General features: G+C 43.3%; 2 protein-coding genes across 2 annotated transcripts; both read left to right on the top strand.

Moving 5' to 3' along the window:
* Nucleotides 1-804: 804 nt before the first annotated feature.
* Nucleotides 805-5,679, top strand: LOC308334692 (fibronectin type III domain-containing protein 7-like; the record flags this gene model as incomplete). The annotated part of the gene is made up of 7 exons (XM_080791496.1): nucleotides 805-906; nucleotides 1,260-1,514; nucleotides 2,081-2,338; nucleotides 2,515-2,772; nucleotides 3,971-4,225; nucleotides 4,792-4,988; nucleotides 5,662-5,679. Exons 3-7 carry the CDS (start codon nucleotides 2,176-2,178, stop codon nucleotides 5,677-5,679), a joined length of 891 nt encoding a protein of 296 aa, XP_080647622.1. The 5' UTR covers nucleotides 805-906; nucleotides 1,260-1,514; nucleotides 2,081-2,175.
* A 2,694-nt stretch (nucleotides 5,680-8,373) lies between these two features.
* LOC308334691 (fibronectin type III domain-containing protein 7-like) lies at nucleotides 8,374-15,037 on the top strand (the record flags this gene model as incomplete). The annotated part of the gene is made up of 6 exons (XM_080791495.1): nucleotides 8,374-8,389; nucleotides 8,986-9,039; nucleotides 9,387-9,641; nucleotides 10,208-10,465; nucleotides 10,642-10,784; nucleotides 15,032-15,037. The coding sequence occupies 6 exons, from the start codon at nucleotides 8,374-8,376 to the stop codon at nucleotides 15,035-15,037; spliced, it is 732 nt and encodes a 243-aa protein (XP_080647621.1).
* Between the last annotated feature and the right edge of the window lie 15 nt (nucleotides 15,038-15,052).

Below are 15,052 nucleotides of genomic sequence, written 5' to 3'. Positions count from 1 at the left end.
GTAGCTGTTGACAGAGGTTGTCACAGTGAACCAAGTTCAGCTGTGGAACTGAAAACAGGTGAGATGATGGTCACTAACGACTGTGTAATGCTGACCGGAGCATTTACACGTTCTTCAGTACGATATAATTTAAATGTTGGTATCAGGATGTCTGACTTAATTACTAAATGCATTACTTAATTACTAATTTAATTTCCGTGAATACATCAAATATATTTACCTCTTTCTCTTCCTAGTACCATGTGCCCCAGTAAATGTTAGTGCCAGTCTGGCGTGTCCCAACACAGCCCATGTGACCTGGGCAGGAAGCTCCAGTGCCACATCTTACAATGTGACGGCAGTGGGTCATGATGGACACATACATGACTGCTCCACCAACAGTACCGGCTGTCACATACCCAACATGCACTGTGGCCAGAACGTTACCATCACAGTAACACCATATGCTGACTCATGTGCTGGGAATCCCAGCATTCCTTATCACTTCAGTGCAGGTAAAAAGATGGAACAAGATTACTCTAAAGGCTATGTACTAATTCTAACAACATCCAAAACAGAACATTTTCAATGGTCTAATTGCAATTTGCATGAAATACATGAAAGACAATAATCTTTCTTTCTCACAATTTCTTCCCTCCATCTCTCCAGGTCCCTGCCCCCCCGGTAATGTCTCTGTTTCTGCATCATGTGGGGCTAGCACAGTGTCCTGGTCCCCTCTACCAGGAGCAGATATGTACATAGCAACAGCAACAGCACATGATGGACACAAACACACCTGTAACGCAAGCGTTGTAAACTCCTGCTCTTTCACTGATCTACACTGTGGTGAAAACTACTCTGTCAGTGTTGTAGCTGTTGACAGAGGTTGTCCCAGTGAACCGAGTCCAGCTGTGGAACTGAAAACAGGTGAGATGATGGTCACTAATCCTTTTCTTGACTTGTTGTGTCATAAACTTAAATTGATTAAGTGTCTTAAAATCTAGATTAAGATCAATGCATGAATTGAGTGAAGGGAGGAAGGATTGAACATGTTTGCCGCCCCCAAATTTAAAATTATTTAAGAAATATGAATACAAAGAAAACACTTTGCCCATTAATATAGTCTTTTCCACCATTTCTTCTATGCGAATCAGAGATTCAAATTATGTTGTGACAAAATTGTCAAATGTTTGTCATTGGTTTCCTTAAGTTCATTGGAACATAGTATTATTGTTTCTGTACCTATAATGTTTAACTCTGTATCCATGCTCTCTTTGCAGTGCCATGTGTTCCTACCAATGTCTCAGTAACGCCTGACTGTATCAGCAATGCTGCTGTTGTATCCTGGTCTGCCAGCAAGGGGGCAGTACAGTACTCTGTTTCTGCCTGGAGTAGTCAAGGCAATGCCACCTGCCAGTCCTCTGGTCTCGACTGTACTGTTAACATCACCTGTGGCTCCAACTACACTGTAGATGTGAAGGCTATTAATGGCAACTGTTCCAGTGACCCGAGTCAGCCCCTGATATTCAGCTCAGGTAAGACATGGAGAACTTAATTTAGGCAACACTAAATAGTTACCAAATACTCTGTAATGCTGCTTTGGCCACTTGGGTCTAACCAGGCTCTCCTCTGGAAGATTTGAGTCGAATTAATTAATTTGAATGTAGGTAGGCATGAATGACATAAATTAATTTGATAAAGGAGCGGTTCCCAACCTTTGAGACCCCCGTCTTACATCTGACAAAGCGGAGACCCCCAATACGTGTGCACATGCACACACTCGCACACGTACATTTGTCAGACAAGTTGAACACTTAATCCCAAACCTTTTAAAAACATTTTAACCATGTCATCAGTGTGCTTTACAAGGATGTTTCCTGTGAAAGTAGGCTATCATTTTGTGCAACATGTTTAAAAGGTTGGAATAATAAATACGGCTGAAAGTAGATGAGAAGATTCCTTTTTGTTCTTTCATTCAGGTTCATTTTAGCAGTGTGATGACTGAACCTTGAGAATGTCATGTGTCTTCTTCTTATTCCCTACATAATGTAAACCTTTCACTCTGTTTTTTCTTTTCCCTATTCCCTCTTTCTCTTCCCAGCCCCCTGTGCCCCGGTGAATGTTAGTGCCAGTCTGGCGTGTCCCAACTCAGTCCATGTGACCTGGGCAGGAAGCCCCGGTGCCACAGCTTACAATATGACAGCAGTGGGTCAGGATGGACACGTACATTCCTGCCACACCAACACTACAAGCTGTCAGAAACCCCTTATGTACTGTGGCCAGAACTATACCATCACAGTGACACCATATGCTGACTCATGTGCTGGAAATCCCAGCATTCCTCTTCACTTCAGTGCAGGTACACAGAGAGAACAATAAATCTAAAAGCTATGCAGTAATCCGAACAAATCTCCAAGAGTGTAATTTCATTAATCTAATTATCATTTCCTCAACACAAGTTTATTTATCCAGTTCAAGGAAACATGAAAGAGAATAATCTTTCTTTCTCTCCACTTCTTCCCTCCATCTCTCCAGGTCCCTGCGCCCCCAGTAATGTTTCTGTTTCTACTGAATGTGGGGCTAGCACAGTGTCCTGGTCCAATGTTTCAGGAGCAGACATGTACATAGCAACAGCAACAGGACATGATGGACACAACCACACCTGTATCCCAAGCGTTGCAAACACCTGCTCTTTCACTGATCTACACTGTGGTGGAAACTACTCTGTCAGTGTTGTAGCTGTTGACAGAGGTTGTCACACAGAACCAAGTCCAGCTGTGGAACTGAAAACAGGTGAGATGATGGTCACTAACGACTGTGTAATGCTGACCGGAGCATTTACACGTTCAGTACAATATAATTTAAATGTTGGTATCAGGATGTCTGACTTAATTACTAAATGCATTACTTAATTACTCATTTAATTCCTGTGAATACATCAAATATATTTACCTCTTTCTCTTCCTAGTACCATGTGCCCCAGTGAATGTTAGTGCCAGTCTGGCGTGTCCCAACACAGCCCATGTGACCTGGGCAGGAAGCTCCAGTGCCACATCTTACAATATGACGGCAGTGGGTCATGATGGACACATACATGACTGCTCCACCAACAGTACCGGCTGTCACATACCCAACATGCACTGTGGCCAGAACGTTACCATCACAGTGACACCATATGCTGACTCATGTGCTGGGAATCCCAGCATTCCTTATCACTTCAGTGCAGGTAAAAAGATGGAACAAGATTACTCTAAAGGCTATGTACTAATTCTAACAACATCCAAAACAGAACATTTTGAATGGTCTAATTGCAAGTTGCATGAAATACATGAAAGACAATAATCTTTCTTTCTCACAATTTCTTCCCTTCATCTCTCCAGGTCCCTGCCCCCCCGGTAATGTCTCTGTTTCTGCATCATGTGGGGCTAGCACAGTGTCCTGGTCCCCTTTACCAGGAGCAGATATGTACATAGCAACAGCAACAGCACATGATGGACACGAACACACCTGTAACGCAAGCATTGTAAACTCCTGCTCTTTCACTGATCTACACTGTGGTGAAAACTACTCTGTCAGTGTTGTAGCTGTTGACAGAGGTTGTCCCAGTGAACCGAGTCCAGCTGTGGAACTGAAAACAGGTGAGATGATGGTCACTAATCCTTTTCTTGACTTGTTGTGTCATAAACTTAAATTGATTAAGTGTCTTAAAATCTAGATTAAGATCAATGCATGAATTGAGTGAAGGGAGGAAGGATTGAACATGTTTGCCGCCCCCAAATTTAAAATTATTTAAGAAATATGAATACAAAGAAAACACTTTGCCCATTAATATAGTCTTTTCCCCCATTTATTCTATGCGAATCAGAGATTCAAATCATGTTGTGACAAAATTGTCAAATGTTTGTCATTGGTTTCCTTAAGTTCATTGGAACATAGTATTATTGTTTCTGTACCTATAATGTTTAACTCTGTATCCATGCTCTCTTTGCAGTGCCATGTGTTCCTACCAATGTCTCAGTAACGCCTGACTGTATCAGCAATGCTGCTGTTGTATCCTGGTCTGCCAGCAAGGGGGCAGTACAGTACTCTGTTTCTGCCTGGAGTAGTCAAGGCAATGCCACCTGCCAGTCCTCTGGTCTCGACTGTACTGTTAACATCACCTGTGGCTCCAACTACACTGTAGATGTGAAGGCTATTAATGGCAACTGTTCCAGTGACCCGAGTCAGCCCCTGATATTCAGCTCAGGTAAGACATGGATAACTTAATTTAGGCAACACTAAATAGTTACCAAATACTCTGTAATGCTGCTTTGGCCACTTGGGTCTAACCAGGCTCTCCTCGGGAAGATTTGAGTCGAATTAATTAATTCAAATGTAGGTAGGCATGAATGACATAAATTAATTTGATAAAGGAGCGGTTCCCAACCTTTGAGACCCCCGTCTTACATCTGACAAAGCGGAGACCCCCAATACGTGTGCACATGCACACACTCGCACACGTACATTTGTCAGACAAGTTGAACACTTAATCCCAAACCTTTTAAAAACATTTTAACCATGTCATTAGTGTGCTTCACAAGGATGTTTCCTGTGAAAGTAGGCTATCACTTTGTGCAACATGTTTAAAAGGTTGGAATAATAAATACGGCTGAAAGTAGATGAGAAGATTCCTTTTTGTTCTTTCATTCAGGTTCATTTTAGCAGTGTGATGACTGAACCTTGAGAATGTCATGTGTCTTCTTCTTATTCCCTACATAATGTAAACCTTTCACTCTGTTTTTTCTTTTCCTTATTCCCTCTTTCTCTTCCCAGCCCCCTGTGCCCCGGTGAATGTTAGTGCCAGTCTGGCGTGTCCCAACTCAGTCCATGTGACCTGGGCAGGAAGCCCCGGTGCCACAGCTTACAATATGACAGCAGTGGGTCAGGATGGACACGTACATTCCTGCCACACCAACACTACAAGCTGTCAGAAACCCCTTATGTACTGTGGCCAGAACTATACCATCACAGTGACACCATATGCTGACTCATGTGCTGGAAATCCCAGCATTCCTCTTCACTTCAGTGCAGGTACACAGAGAGAACAAGAAATCTAAAAGCTATGCAGTAATCCGAACAAATCTCCAAGAGTGTAATTTCATTAATCTAATTATCATTTCCTCAACACAAGTTTATTTATCCAGTTCAAGGAAACATGAAAGAGAATAATCGTTCTTTCTCTCCACTTCTTCCCTCCATCTCTCCAGGTCCCTGCGCCCCCAGTAATGTTTCTGTTTCTGCATCATGTGGGGCTAGCACAGTGTCCTGGTCCAATGTTTCAGGAGCAGACATGTACATAGCAACAGCAACAGGACATGATGGACACAACCACACCTGTATCCCAAGCGTTGCAAACACCTGCTCTTTCACTGATCTACACTGTGGTGGAAACTACTCTGTCAGTGTTGTAGCTGTTGACAGAGGTTGTCACACAGAACCAAGTCCAGCTGTGGAACTGAAAACAGGTGAGATGATGGTCACTAACGACTGTGTAATGCTGACCGGAGCATTTACACGTTCTTCAGTACAATATAATTTAAATGTTGGTATCAGGATGTCTGACTTAATTACTAAATGCATTACTTAATTACTCATTTAATTCCTGTGAATACATCAAATATATTTACCTCTTTCTCTTCCTAGTACCATGTGCCCCAGTGAATGTTAGTGCCAGTCTGGCGTGTCCCAACACAGCCCATGTGACCTGGGCAGGAAGCTCCAGTGCCACATCTTACAATGTGACGGCAGTGGGTCATGATGGACACATACATGACTGCTCCACCAACAGTACCGGCTGTCACATACCCAACATGCACTGTGGCCAGAACGTTACCATCACAGTGACACCATATGCTGACTCATGTGCTGGGAATCCCAGCATTCCTTATCACTTCAGTGCAGGTAAAAAGATGGAACAAGATTACTCTAAAGGCTATGTACTAATTCTAACAACATCCAAAACAGAACATTTTGAATGGTCTAATTGCAATTTGCATGAAATACATGAAAGACAATAATCTTTCTTTCTCACAATTTCTTCCCTCCATCTCTCCAGGTCCCTGCCCCCCCGGTAATGTCTCTGTTTCTGCATCATGTGGGGCTAGCACAGTGTCCTGGTCCCCTTTACCAGGAGCAGATATGTACATAGCAACAGCAACAGCACATGATGGACACGAACACACCTGTAACGCAAGCATTGTAAACTCCTGCTCTTTCACTGATCTACACTGTGGTGAAAACTACTCTGTCAGTCTTGTAGCTGTTGGCAGAGGTTGTCCCAGTGAACCGAGTCCAGCTATGGAACTGAAAACAGGTGAGATGATGGTCACTAATCTTGACTTGTTGTGTCATAAACTTAAATTGATTAAGTGTCTTAAAATCTAGATTAAGATCAATGCATGAATTGAGTGAAGGGAGGAAGGATTGAACATGTTTGCCGCCCCCAAATTTAAAATTATTTAAGAAATATGAATACAAAGAAAACACTTTGCCCATTAATATAGTCTTTTCCCCCATTTCTTCTATGCGAATCAGAGATTCAAATCATGTTGTGACAAAATTGTCAAATGTTTGTCATTGGTTTCCTTAAGTTCATTGGAACATAGTATTATTGTTTCTGTACCTATAATGTTTAACTCTGTATCCATGCTCTCTTTGCAGTGCCATGTGTTCCTACCAATGTCTCAGTAACGCCTGACTGTATCAGCAATGCTGCTGTTGTATCCTGGTCTGCCAGCAAGGGGGCAGTACAGTACTCTGTTTCTGCCTGGAGTAGTCAAGGCAATACCACCTGCCAGTCCTCTGGTCTCGACTGTACTGTTAACATCACCTGTGGCTCCAACTACACTGTAGATGTGAAGGCTATTAATGGCAACTGTTCCAGTGACCCGAGTCAGCCCCTGATATTCAGCTCAGGTAAGACATGGAGAACTTAATTTAGGCAACACTAAATAGTTACCAAATACTCTGTAATGCTGCTTTGGCCACTTGGGTCTAACCAGGCTCTCCTCGGGAAGATTTGAGTCGAATTAATTAATTTGAATGTAGGTAGGCATGAATGACATAAATTAATCTGATAAAGGAGCGGTTCCCAACCTTTGAGACCCCCGTCTTACATCTGACAAAGCGGAGACCCCCAATACGTGTGCACATGCACACACTCGCACACGTACATTTGTCAGACAAGTTGAACACTTAATCCCAAACCTTTTAAAAACATTTTAACCATGTCATTAGTGTGCTTCACAAGGATGTTTCCTGTGAAAGTAGGCTATCACTTTGTGCAACATGTTTAAAAGGTTGGAATAATAAATACGGCTGAAAGTAGATGAGAAGATTCCTTTTTGTTCTTTCATTCAGGTTCATTTTAGCAGTGTGATGACTGAACCTTGAGAATGTCATGTGTCTTCTTCTTATTCCCTACATAATGTAAACCTTTCACTCTGTTTTTTCTTTTCCTTATTCCCTCTTTCTCTTCCCAGCCCCCTGTGCCCCGGTGAATGTTAGTGCCAGTCTGGCGTGTCCCAACTCAGTCCATGTGACCTGGGCAGGAAGCCCCGGTGCCACAGCTTACAATATGACAGCAGTGGGTCAGGATGGACACGTACATTCCTGCCACACCAACACTACAAGCTGTCAGAAACCCCTTATGTACTGTGGCCAGAACTATACCATCACAGTGACACCATATGCTGACTCATGTGCTGGAAATCCCAGCATTCCTCTTCACTTCAGTGCAGGTACACAGAGAGAACAAGAAATCTAAAAGCTATGCAGTAATCCGAACAAATCTCCAAGAGTGTAATTTCATTAATCTAATTATCATTTCCTCAACACAAGTTTATTTATCCAGTTCAAGGAAACATGAAAGAGAATAATCGTTCTTTCTCTCCACTTCTTCCCTCCATCTCTCCAGGTCCCTGCGCCCCCAGTAATGTTTCTGTTTCTGCATCATGTGGGGCTAGCACAGTGTCCTGGTCCAATGTTTCAGGAGCAGACATGTACATAGCAACAGCAACAGGACATGATGGACACAACCACACCTGTATCCCAAGCGTTGCAAACACCTGCTCTTTCACTGATCTACACTGTGGTGGAAACTACTCTGTCAGTGTTGTAGCTGTTGACAGAGGTTGTCACACAGAACCAAGTCCAGCTGTGGAACTGAAAACAGGTGAGATGATGGTCACTAACGACTGTGTAATGCTGACCGGAGCATTTACACGTTCTTCAGTACAATATAATTTAAATGTTGGTATCAGGATGTCTGACTTAATTACTAAATGCATTACTTAATTACTCATTTAATTCCTGTGAATACATCAAATATATTTACCTCTTTCTCTTCCTAGTACCATGTGCCCCAGTGAATGTTAGTGCCAGTCTGGCGTGTCCCAACACAGCCCATGTGACCTGGGCAGGAAGCTCCAGTGCCACATCTTACAATGTGACGGCAGTGGGTCATGATGGACGCATACATGACTGCTCCACCAACAGTACCGGCTGTCACATACCCAACATGCACTGTGGCCAGAACGTTACCATCACAGTGACACCATATGCTGACTCATGTGCTGGGAATCCCAGCATTCCTTATCACTTCAGTGCAGGTAAAAAGATGGAACAAGATTACTCTAAAGGCTATGTACTAATTCTAACAACATCCAAAACAGAACATTTTGAATGGTCTAATTGCAATTTGCATGAAATACATGAAAGACAATAATCTTTCTTTCTCACAATTTCTTCCCTCCATCTCTCCAGGTCCCTGCCCCCCCGGTAATGTCTCTGTTTCTGCATCATGTGGGGCTAGCACAGTGTCCTGGTCCCCTTTACCAGGAGCAGATATGTACATAGCAACAGCAACAGCACATGATGGACACGAACACACCTGTAACGCAAGCATTGTAAACTCCTGCTCTTTCACTGATCTACACTGTGGTGAAAACTACTCTGTCAGTCTTGTAGCTGTTGGCAGAGGTTGTCCCAGTGAACCGAGTCCAGCTGTGGAACTGAAAACAGGTGAGATGATGGTCACTAATCTTGACTTGTTGTGTCATAAACTTAAATTGATTAAGTGTCTTAAAATCTAGATTAAGATCAATGCATGAATTGAGTGAAGGGAGGAAGGATTGAACATGTTTGCCGCCCCCAAATTTAAAATTATTTAAGAAATATGAATACAAAGAAAACACTTTGCCCATTAATATAGTCTTTTCCCCCATTTCTTCTATGCGAATCAGAGATTCAAATCATGTTGTGACAAAATTGTCAAATGTTTGTCATTGGTTTCCTTAAGTTCATTGGAACATAGTATTATTGTTTCTGTACCTATAATGTTTAACTCTGTATCCATGCTCTCTTTGCAGTGCCATGTGTTCCTACCAATGTCTCAGTAACGCCTGACTGTATCAGCAATGCTGCTGTTGTATCCTGGTCTGCCAGCAAGGGGGCAGTACAGTACTCTGTTTCTGCCTGGAGTAGTCAAGGCAATACCACCTGCCAGTCCTCTGGTCTCGACTGTACTGTTAACATCACCTGTGGCTCCAACTACACTGTAGATGTGAAGGCTATTAATGGCAACTGTTCCAGTGACCCGAGTCAGCCCCTGATATTCAGCTCAGGTAAGACATGGAGAACTTAATTTAGGCAACACTAAATAGTTACCAAATACTCTGTAATGCTGCTTTGGCCACTTGGGTCTAACCAGGCTCTCCTCGGGAAGATTTGAGTCGAATTAATTAATTTGAATGTAGGTAGGCATGAATGACATAAATTAATCTGATAAAGGAGCGGTTCCCAACCTTTGAGACCCCCGTCTTACATCTGACAAAGCGGAGACCCCCAATACGTGTGCACATGCACACACTCGCACACGTACATTTGTCAGACAAGTTGAACACTTAATACCAAACCTTTTAAAAACATTTTAACCATGTCATCAGTGTGCTTCACAAGGATGTTTCCTGTGAAAGTAGGCTATCACTTTGTGCAACATGTTTAAAAGGTTGGAATAATAAATACGGCTGAAAGTAGATGAGAAGATTCCTTTTTGTTCTTTCATTCAGGTTCATTTTAGCAGTGTGATGACTGAACCTTGAGAATGTCATGTGTCTTCTTCTTATTCCCTACATAATGTAAACCTTTCACTCTGTTTTTTCTTTTCCCTATTCCCTCTTTCTCTTCCCAGCCCCCTGTGCCCCGGTGAATGTTAGTGCCAGTCTGGCGTGTCCCAACTCAGTCCATGTGACCTGGGCAGGAAGCCCCGGTGCCACAGCTTACAATATGACAGCAGTGGGTCAGGATGGACACGTACATTCCTGCCACACCAACACTACAAGCTGTCAGAAACCCCTTATGTACTGTGGCCAGAACTATACCATCACAGTGACACCATATGCTGACTCATGTGCTGGAAATCCCAGCATTCCTCTTCACTTCAGTGCAGGTACACAGAGAGAACAAGAAATCTAAAAGCTATGCAGTAATCCGAACAAATCTCCAAGAGTGTAATTTCATTAATCTAATTATCATTTCCTCAACACAAGTTTATTTATCCAGTTCAAGGAAACATGAAAGAGAATAATCTTTCTTTCTCTCCACTTCTTCCCTCCATCTCTCCAGGTCCCTGCGCCCCCAGTAATGTTTCTGTTTCTGCATCATGTGGGGCTAGCACAGTGTCCTGGTCCAATGTTTCAGGAGCAGACATGTACATAGCAACAGCAACAGGACATGATGGACACAACCACACCTGCAGCTCAAGCACTGCAAACACCTGCTCTTTCACTGATCTACACTGTGGTGAAAACTACTCTGTCAGTGTTGTAGCTGTTGACAGAGGTTGTCACACAGAACCAAGTCCAGCTGTGGAACTGAAAACAGGTGAGATGTTCATCAAAGACAATGTATTATGCAATGCTGCATTTTGCCCCAGGGTTAACCAAATTAATTTGATTGAATGTTTTAAAATCAAGATATGGATAAATGCATGAATTCAGGAAGGAATACAAGGAATACATGCTACAATGTAAAGGTTTTTTAGGTAGGTCTATTAGAAAAACATTCCTCTTCCTGATTTGGAGATTAAAATCATGTCACAAAATTACACTACAGACACACAGACAACACAGCAGAACACTACAGCCATCACATCAACTACTGCTACAACACAGCAGAACACTACAGCCATCACATCAACTACTGCTACAACACAGCAGAACACTACAGCCATCCCATCAACTACTGCTACAACACAGCAGAACACTACAGCCATCCCATCAACTACTGCTACAACACAGCAGAACACTACAGCCATCCCATCAACTACTGCTACAACACAGCAGAACACTACAGCCATCCCATCAACTACTGCTACAACACAGCAGAACACTACAGCCATCCCATCAACTAATGCTACAACACAGCAGAACACTACAGCCATCACATCAACTACTGCTACAACACAGCAGAACACTACAGCCATCCCATCAACTACTGCTACAACACAGCAGAACACTACAGCCATCCCATCAACTACTGCTACAACACAGCAGAACACTACAGCCATCCCATCAACTACTGCTACAACACAGCAGAACACTACAGCCATCCCATCAACTACTGCTACAACACAGCAGAACACTACAGCCATCACATCAACTACTGCTACAACACAGCAGAACACTACAGCCATCACATCAACTACTGCTACAACACAGCAGAACACTACAGCCATCCCATCAACTACTGCTACAACACAGCAGAACACTACAGCCATCCCATCAACTACTGCTACAACACAGCAGAACACTACAGCCATCACATCAACTACTGCTACAACACAGCAGAACACTACAGCCATCACATCAACTACTGCTACAACACAGCAGAACACTACAGCCATCCCATCAACTACTGCTACAACACAGCAGAACACTACAGCCATCCCATCAACTACTGCTACAACACAGCAGAACACTACAGCCATCCCATCAACTACTGCTACAACACAGCAGAACACTACAGCCATCCCATCAACTACTGCTACAACACAGCAGAACACTACAGCCATCCCATCAACTACTGCTACAACACAGCAGAACACTACAGCCATCCCATCAACTACTGCTACAACACAGCAGAACACTACAGCCATCCCATCAACTACTGCTACAACACAGCAGAACACTACAGCCATCCCATCAACTACTGCTACAACACAGCAGAACACTACAGCCATCCCATCAACTACTGCTACAACACAGCAGAACACTACAGCCATCCCATCAACTACTGCTACAACACAGCAGAACACTACAGCCATCCCATCAACTACTGCTACAACACAGCAGAACACTACAGCCATCCCATCAACTACTGCTACAACACAGCAGAACACTACAGCCATCCCATCAACTACTGCTACAACACAGCAGAACACTACAGCCATCCCATCAACTAATGCTACAACACAGCAGAACACTACAGCCATCCCATCAACTACTGCTACAACACAGCAGAACACTACAGCCATCCCATCAACTAATGCTACAACACAGCAGAACACTACAGCCATCACATCAACTACTGCTACAACACAGCAGAACACTACAGCCATCCCATCAACTAATGCTACAACACAGCAGAACACTACAGCCATCACATCAACTACTGCTACAACACAGCAGAACACTACAGCCATCCCATCAACTACTGCTACAACACAGCAGAACACTACAGCCATCCCATCAACTAATGCTACAACACAGCAGAACACTACAGCCATCACATCAACTACTGCTACAACACAGCAGAACACTACAGCCATCCCATCAACTACTGCTACAACACAGCAGAACACTACAGCCATCCCATCAACTACTGCTACAACACAGCAGAACACTACAGCCATCCCATCAACTACTGCTACAACACAGCAGAACACTACAGCCATCCCATCAACTACTGCTACAACACAGCAGAACACTACAGCCATCCCATCAACTACTGCTACAACACAGCAGAACACTACAGCCATCCCATCAACTACTGCTACAACACAGCAGAACACTACAGCCATCCCATCAACTACTGCTACAACACAGCAGAACACTACAGCCATCCCATCAACTACTGCTACAACACAGCAGAACACTACAGCCATCCCATCAACTACTGCTACAACACAGCAGAACACTACAGCCATCCCATCAACTACTGCTACAACACAGCAGAACACTACAGCCATCCCATCAACTACTGCTACAACACAGCAGAACACTACAGCCATCCCATCAACTACTGCTACAACACAGCAGAACACTACAGCCATCCCATCAACTACTGCTACAACACAGCAGAACACTACAGCCATCCCATCAACTACTGCTACAACACAGCAGAACACTACAGTTATCCCATCAACTACTGCTACAACACAGCAGAACACTACAGCCATCCCATCAACTACTGCTACAACACAGCAGAACACTACAGCCATCCCATCAACTACTGCTACAACACAGCAGAACACTACAGCCATCCCATCAACTACTGCTACAACACAGCAGAACACTACAGCCATCCCATCAACTACTGCTACAACACAGCAGAACACTACAGCCATCCCATCAACTACTGCTACAACACAGCAGAACACTACAGCCATCCCATCAACTACTGCTACAACACAGCAGAACACTACAGTTATCCCATCAACTACTGCTACAACACAGCAGAACACTACAGCCATCCCATCAACTACTGCTACAACACAGCAGAACACTACAGCCATCCCATCAACTACTGCTACAACACAGCAGAACACTACAGCCATCCCATCAACTACTGCTACAACACAGCAGAACACTACAGCCATCCCATCAACTACTGCTACAACACAGCAGAACACTACAGCCATCCCATCAACTACTGCTACAACACAGCAGAACACTACAGCCATCCCATCAACTACTGCTACAACACAGCAGAACACTACAGCCATCCCATCAACTACTGCTACAACACAGCAGAACACTACAGCCATCCCATCAACTACTGCTACAACACAGCAGAACACTACAGCCATCCCATCAACTACTGCTACAACACAGCAGAACACTACAGCCATCCCATCAACTACTGCTACAACACAGCAGAACACTACAGCCATCACATCAACTACTGCTACAAGTTAGTTAATACTAACTCATATTGAAGTAATGGATACATTTTAAAGAAACAACTTAATTGGATGGATGCTAGAATCATTTCCAAACTGTGTGTGTGTGTGTGTGTGTGTGTGTGTGTGTGTGTGTGTGTGTGTGTGTGTGTGTGTGTGCGTGTGCGCGCCTGACTGTGTGTTTGGATATGGAGGCCGGTTACGTGGCAGGTGCTCTCCAGTTTGTTCCTCTAGTGACTAATTATAATCCAATCATTTCAAAATAGTGCGCCTCCTTCCCTCTCCTAGCTGTGCCTCTATTCAGAGTTTAGCCATTTTAAATGCTAACGATGGTGGCACCAACAAACGTTTTTAGAATGTGTGCGTGTGTCTACTGCTTTTGGCTCAGGTAAGACTAGCTGTCAACAAACCCATCGACACAACTTTGTCTACATATCTTTAAGAAAATCTACCAAAAATCTACCAATCATATACTTGTATATTGAATGTCATAATCTCACTGTTTCATGAGGCGATGGACGGCGCATTCAGCCCATCGGTAAGTGTGACAAGTGTCCTTTGGAACAAATTGTATACAACACGTATACAATTTGAGTGTTCCGAAATAGGAGACGTAAAACAAGTAGCCGAAAAAGACACATTTATCAATATTGTTCTTCTGAGAACGTATTATTTTGTGAGTCTGATTATTTACATTAATTTCTTTAGTGACAGAACACAGGTTCAACAGTTTTGCCATGAGTGTTTTCTGCTCCTCTTTTTAGATTTGTCACTCGTCGTTCATATCAAGCTGAGTATGTACATCATGTCTTGCCCTCTTCTTTATACTCACAGATATAGACCTTATTCTTATTA

The sequence above is a fragment of the Protomyctophum bolini genome (assembly GCF_963924005.1).
Source record: "Protomyctophum bolini genome assembly, chromosome: 19".
Lineage (NCBI taxonomy): Eukaryota > Metazoa > Chordata > Actinopteri > Myctophiformes > Myctophidae > Protomyctophum > Protomyctophum bolini.
This window is presented reverse-complemented; position numbering and strand designations above follow the sequence as displayed.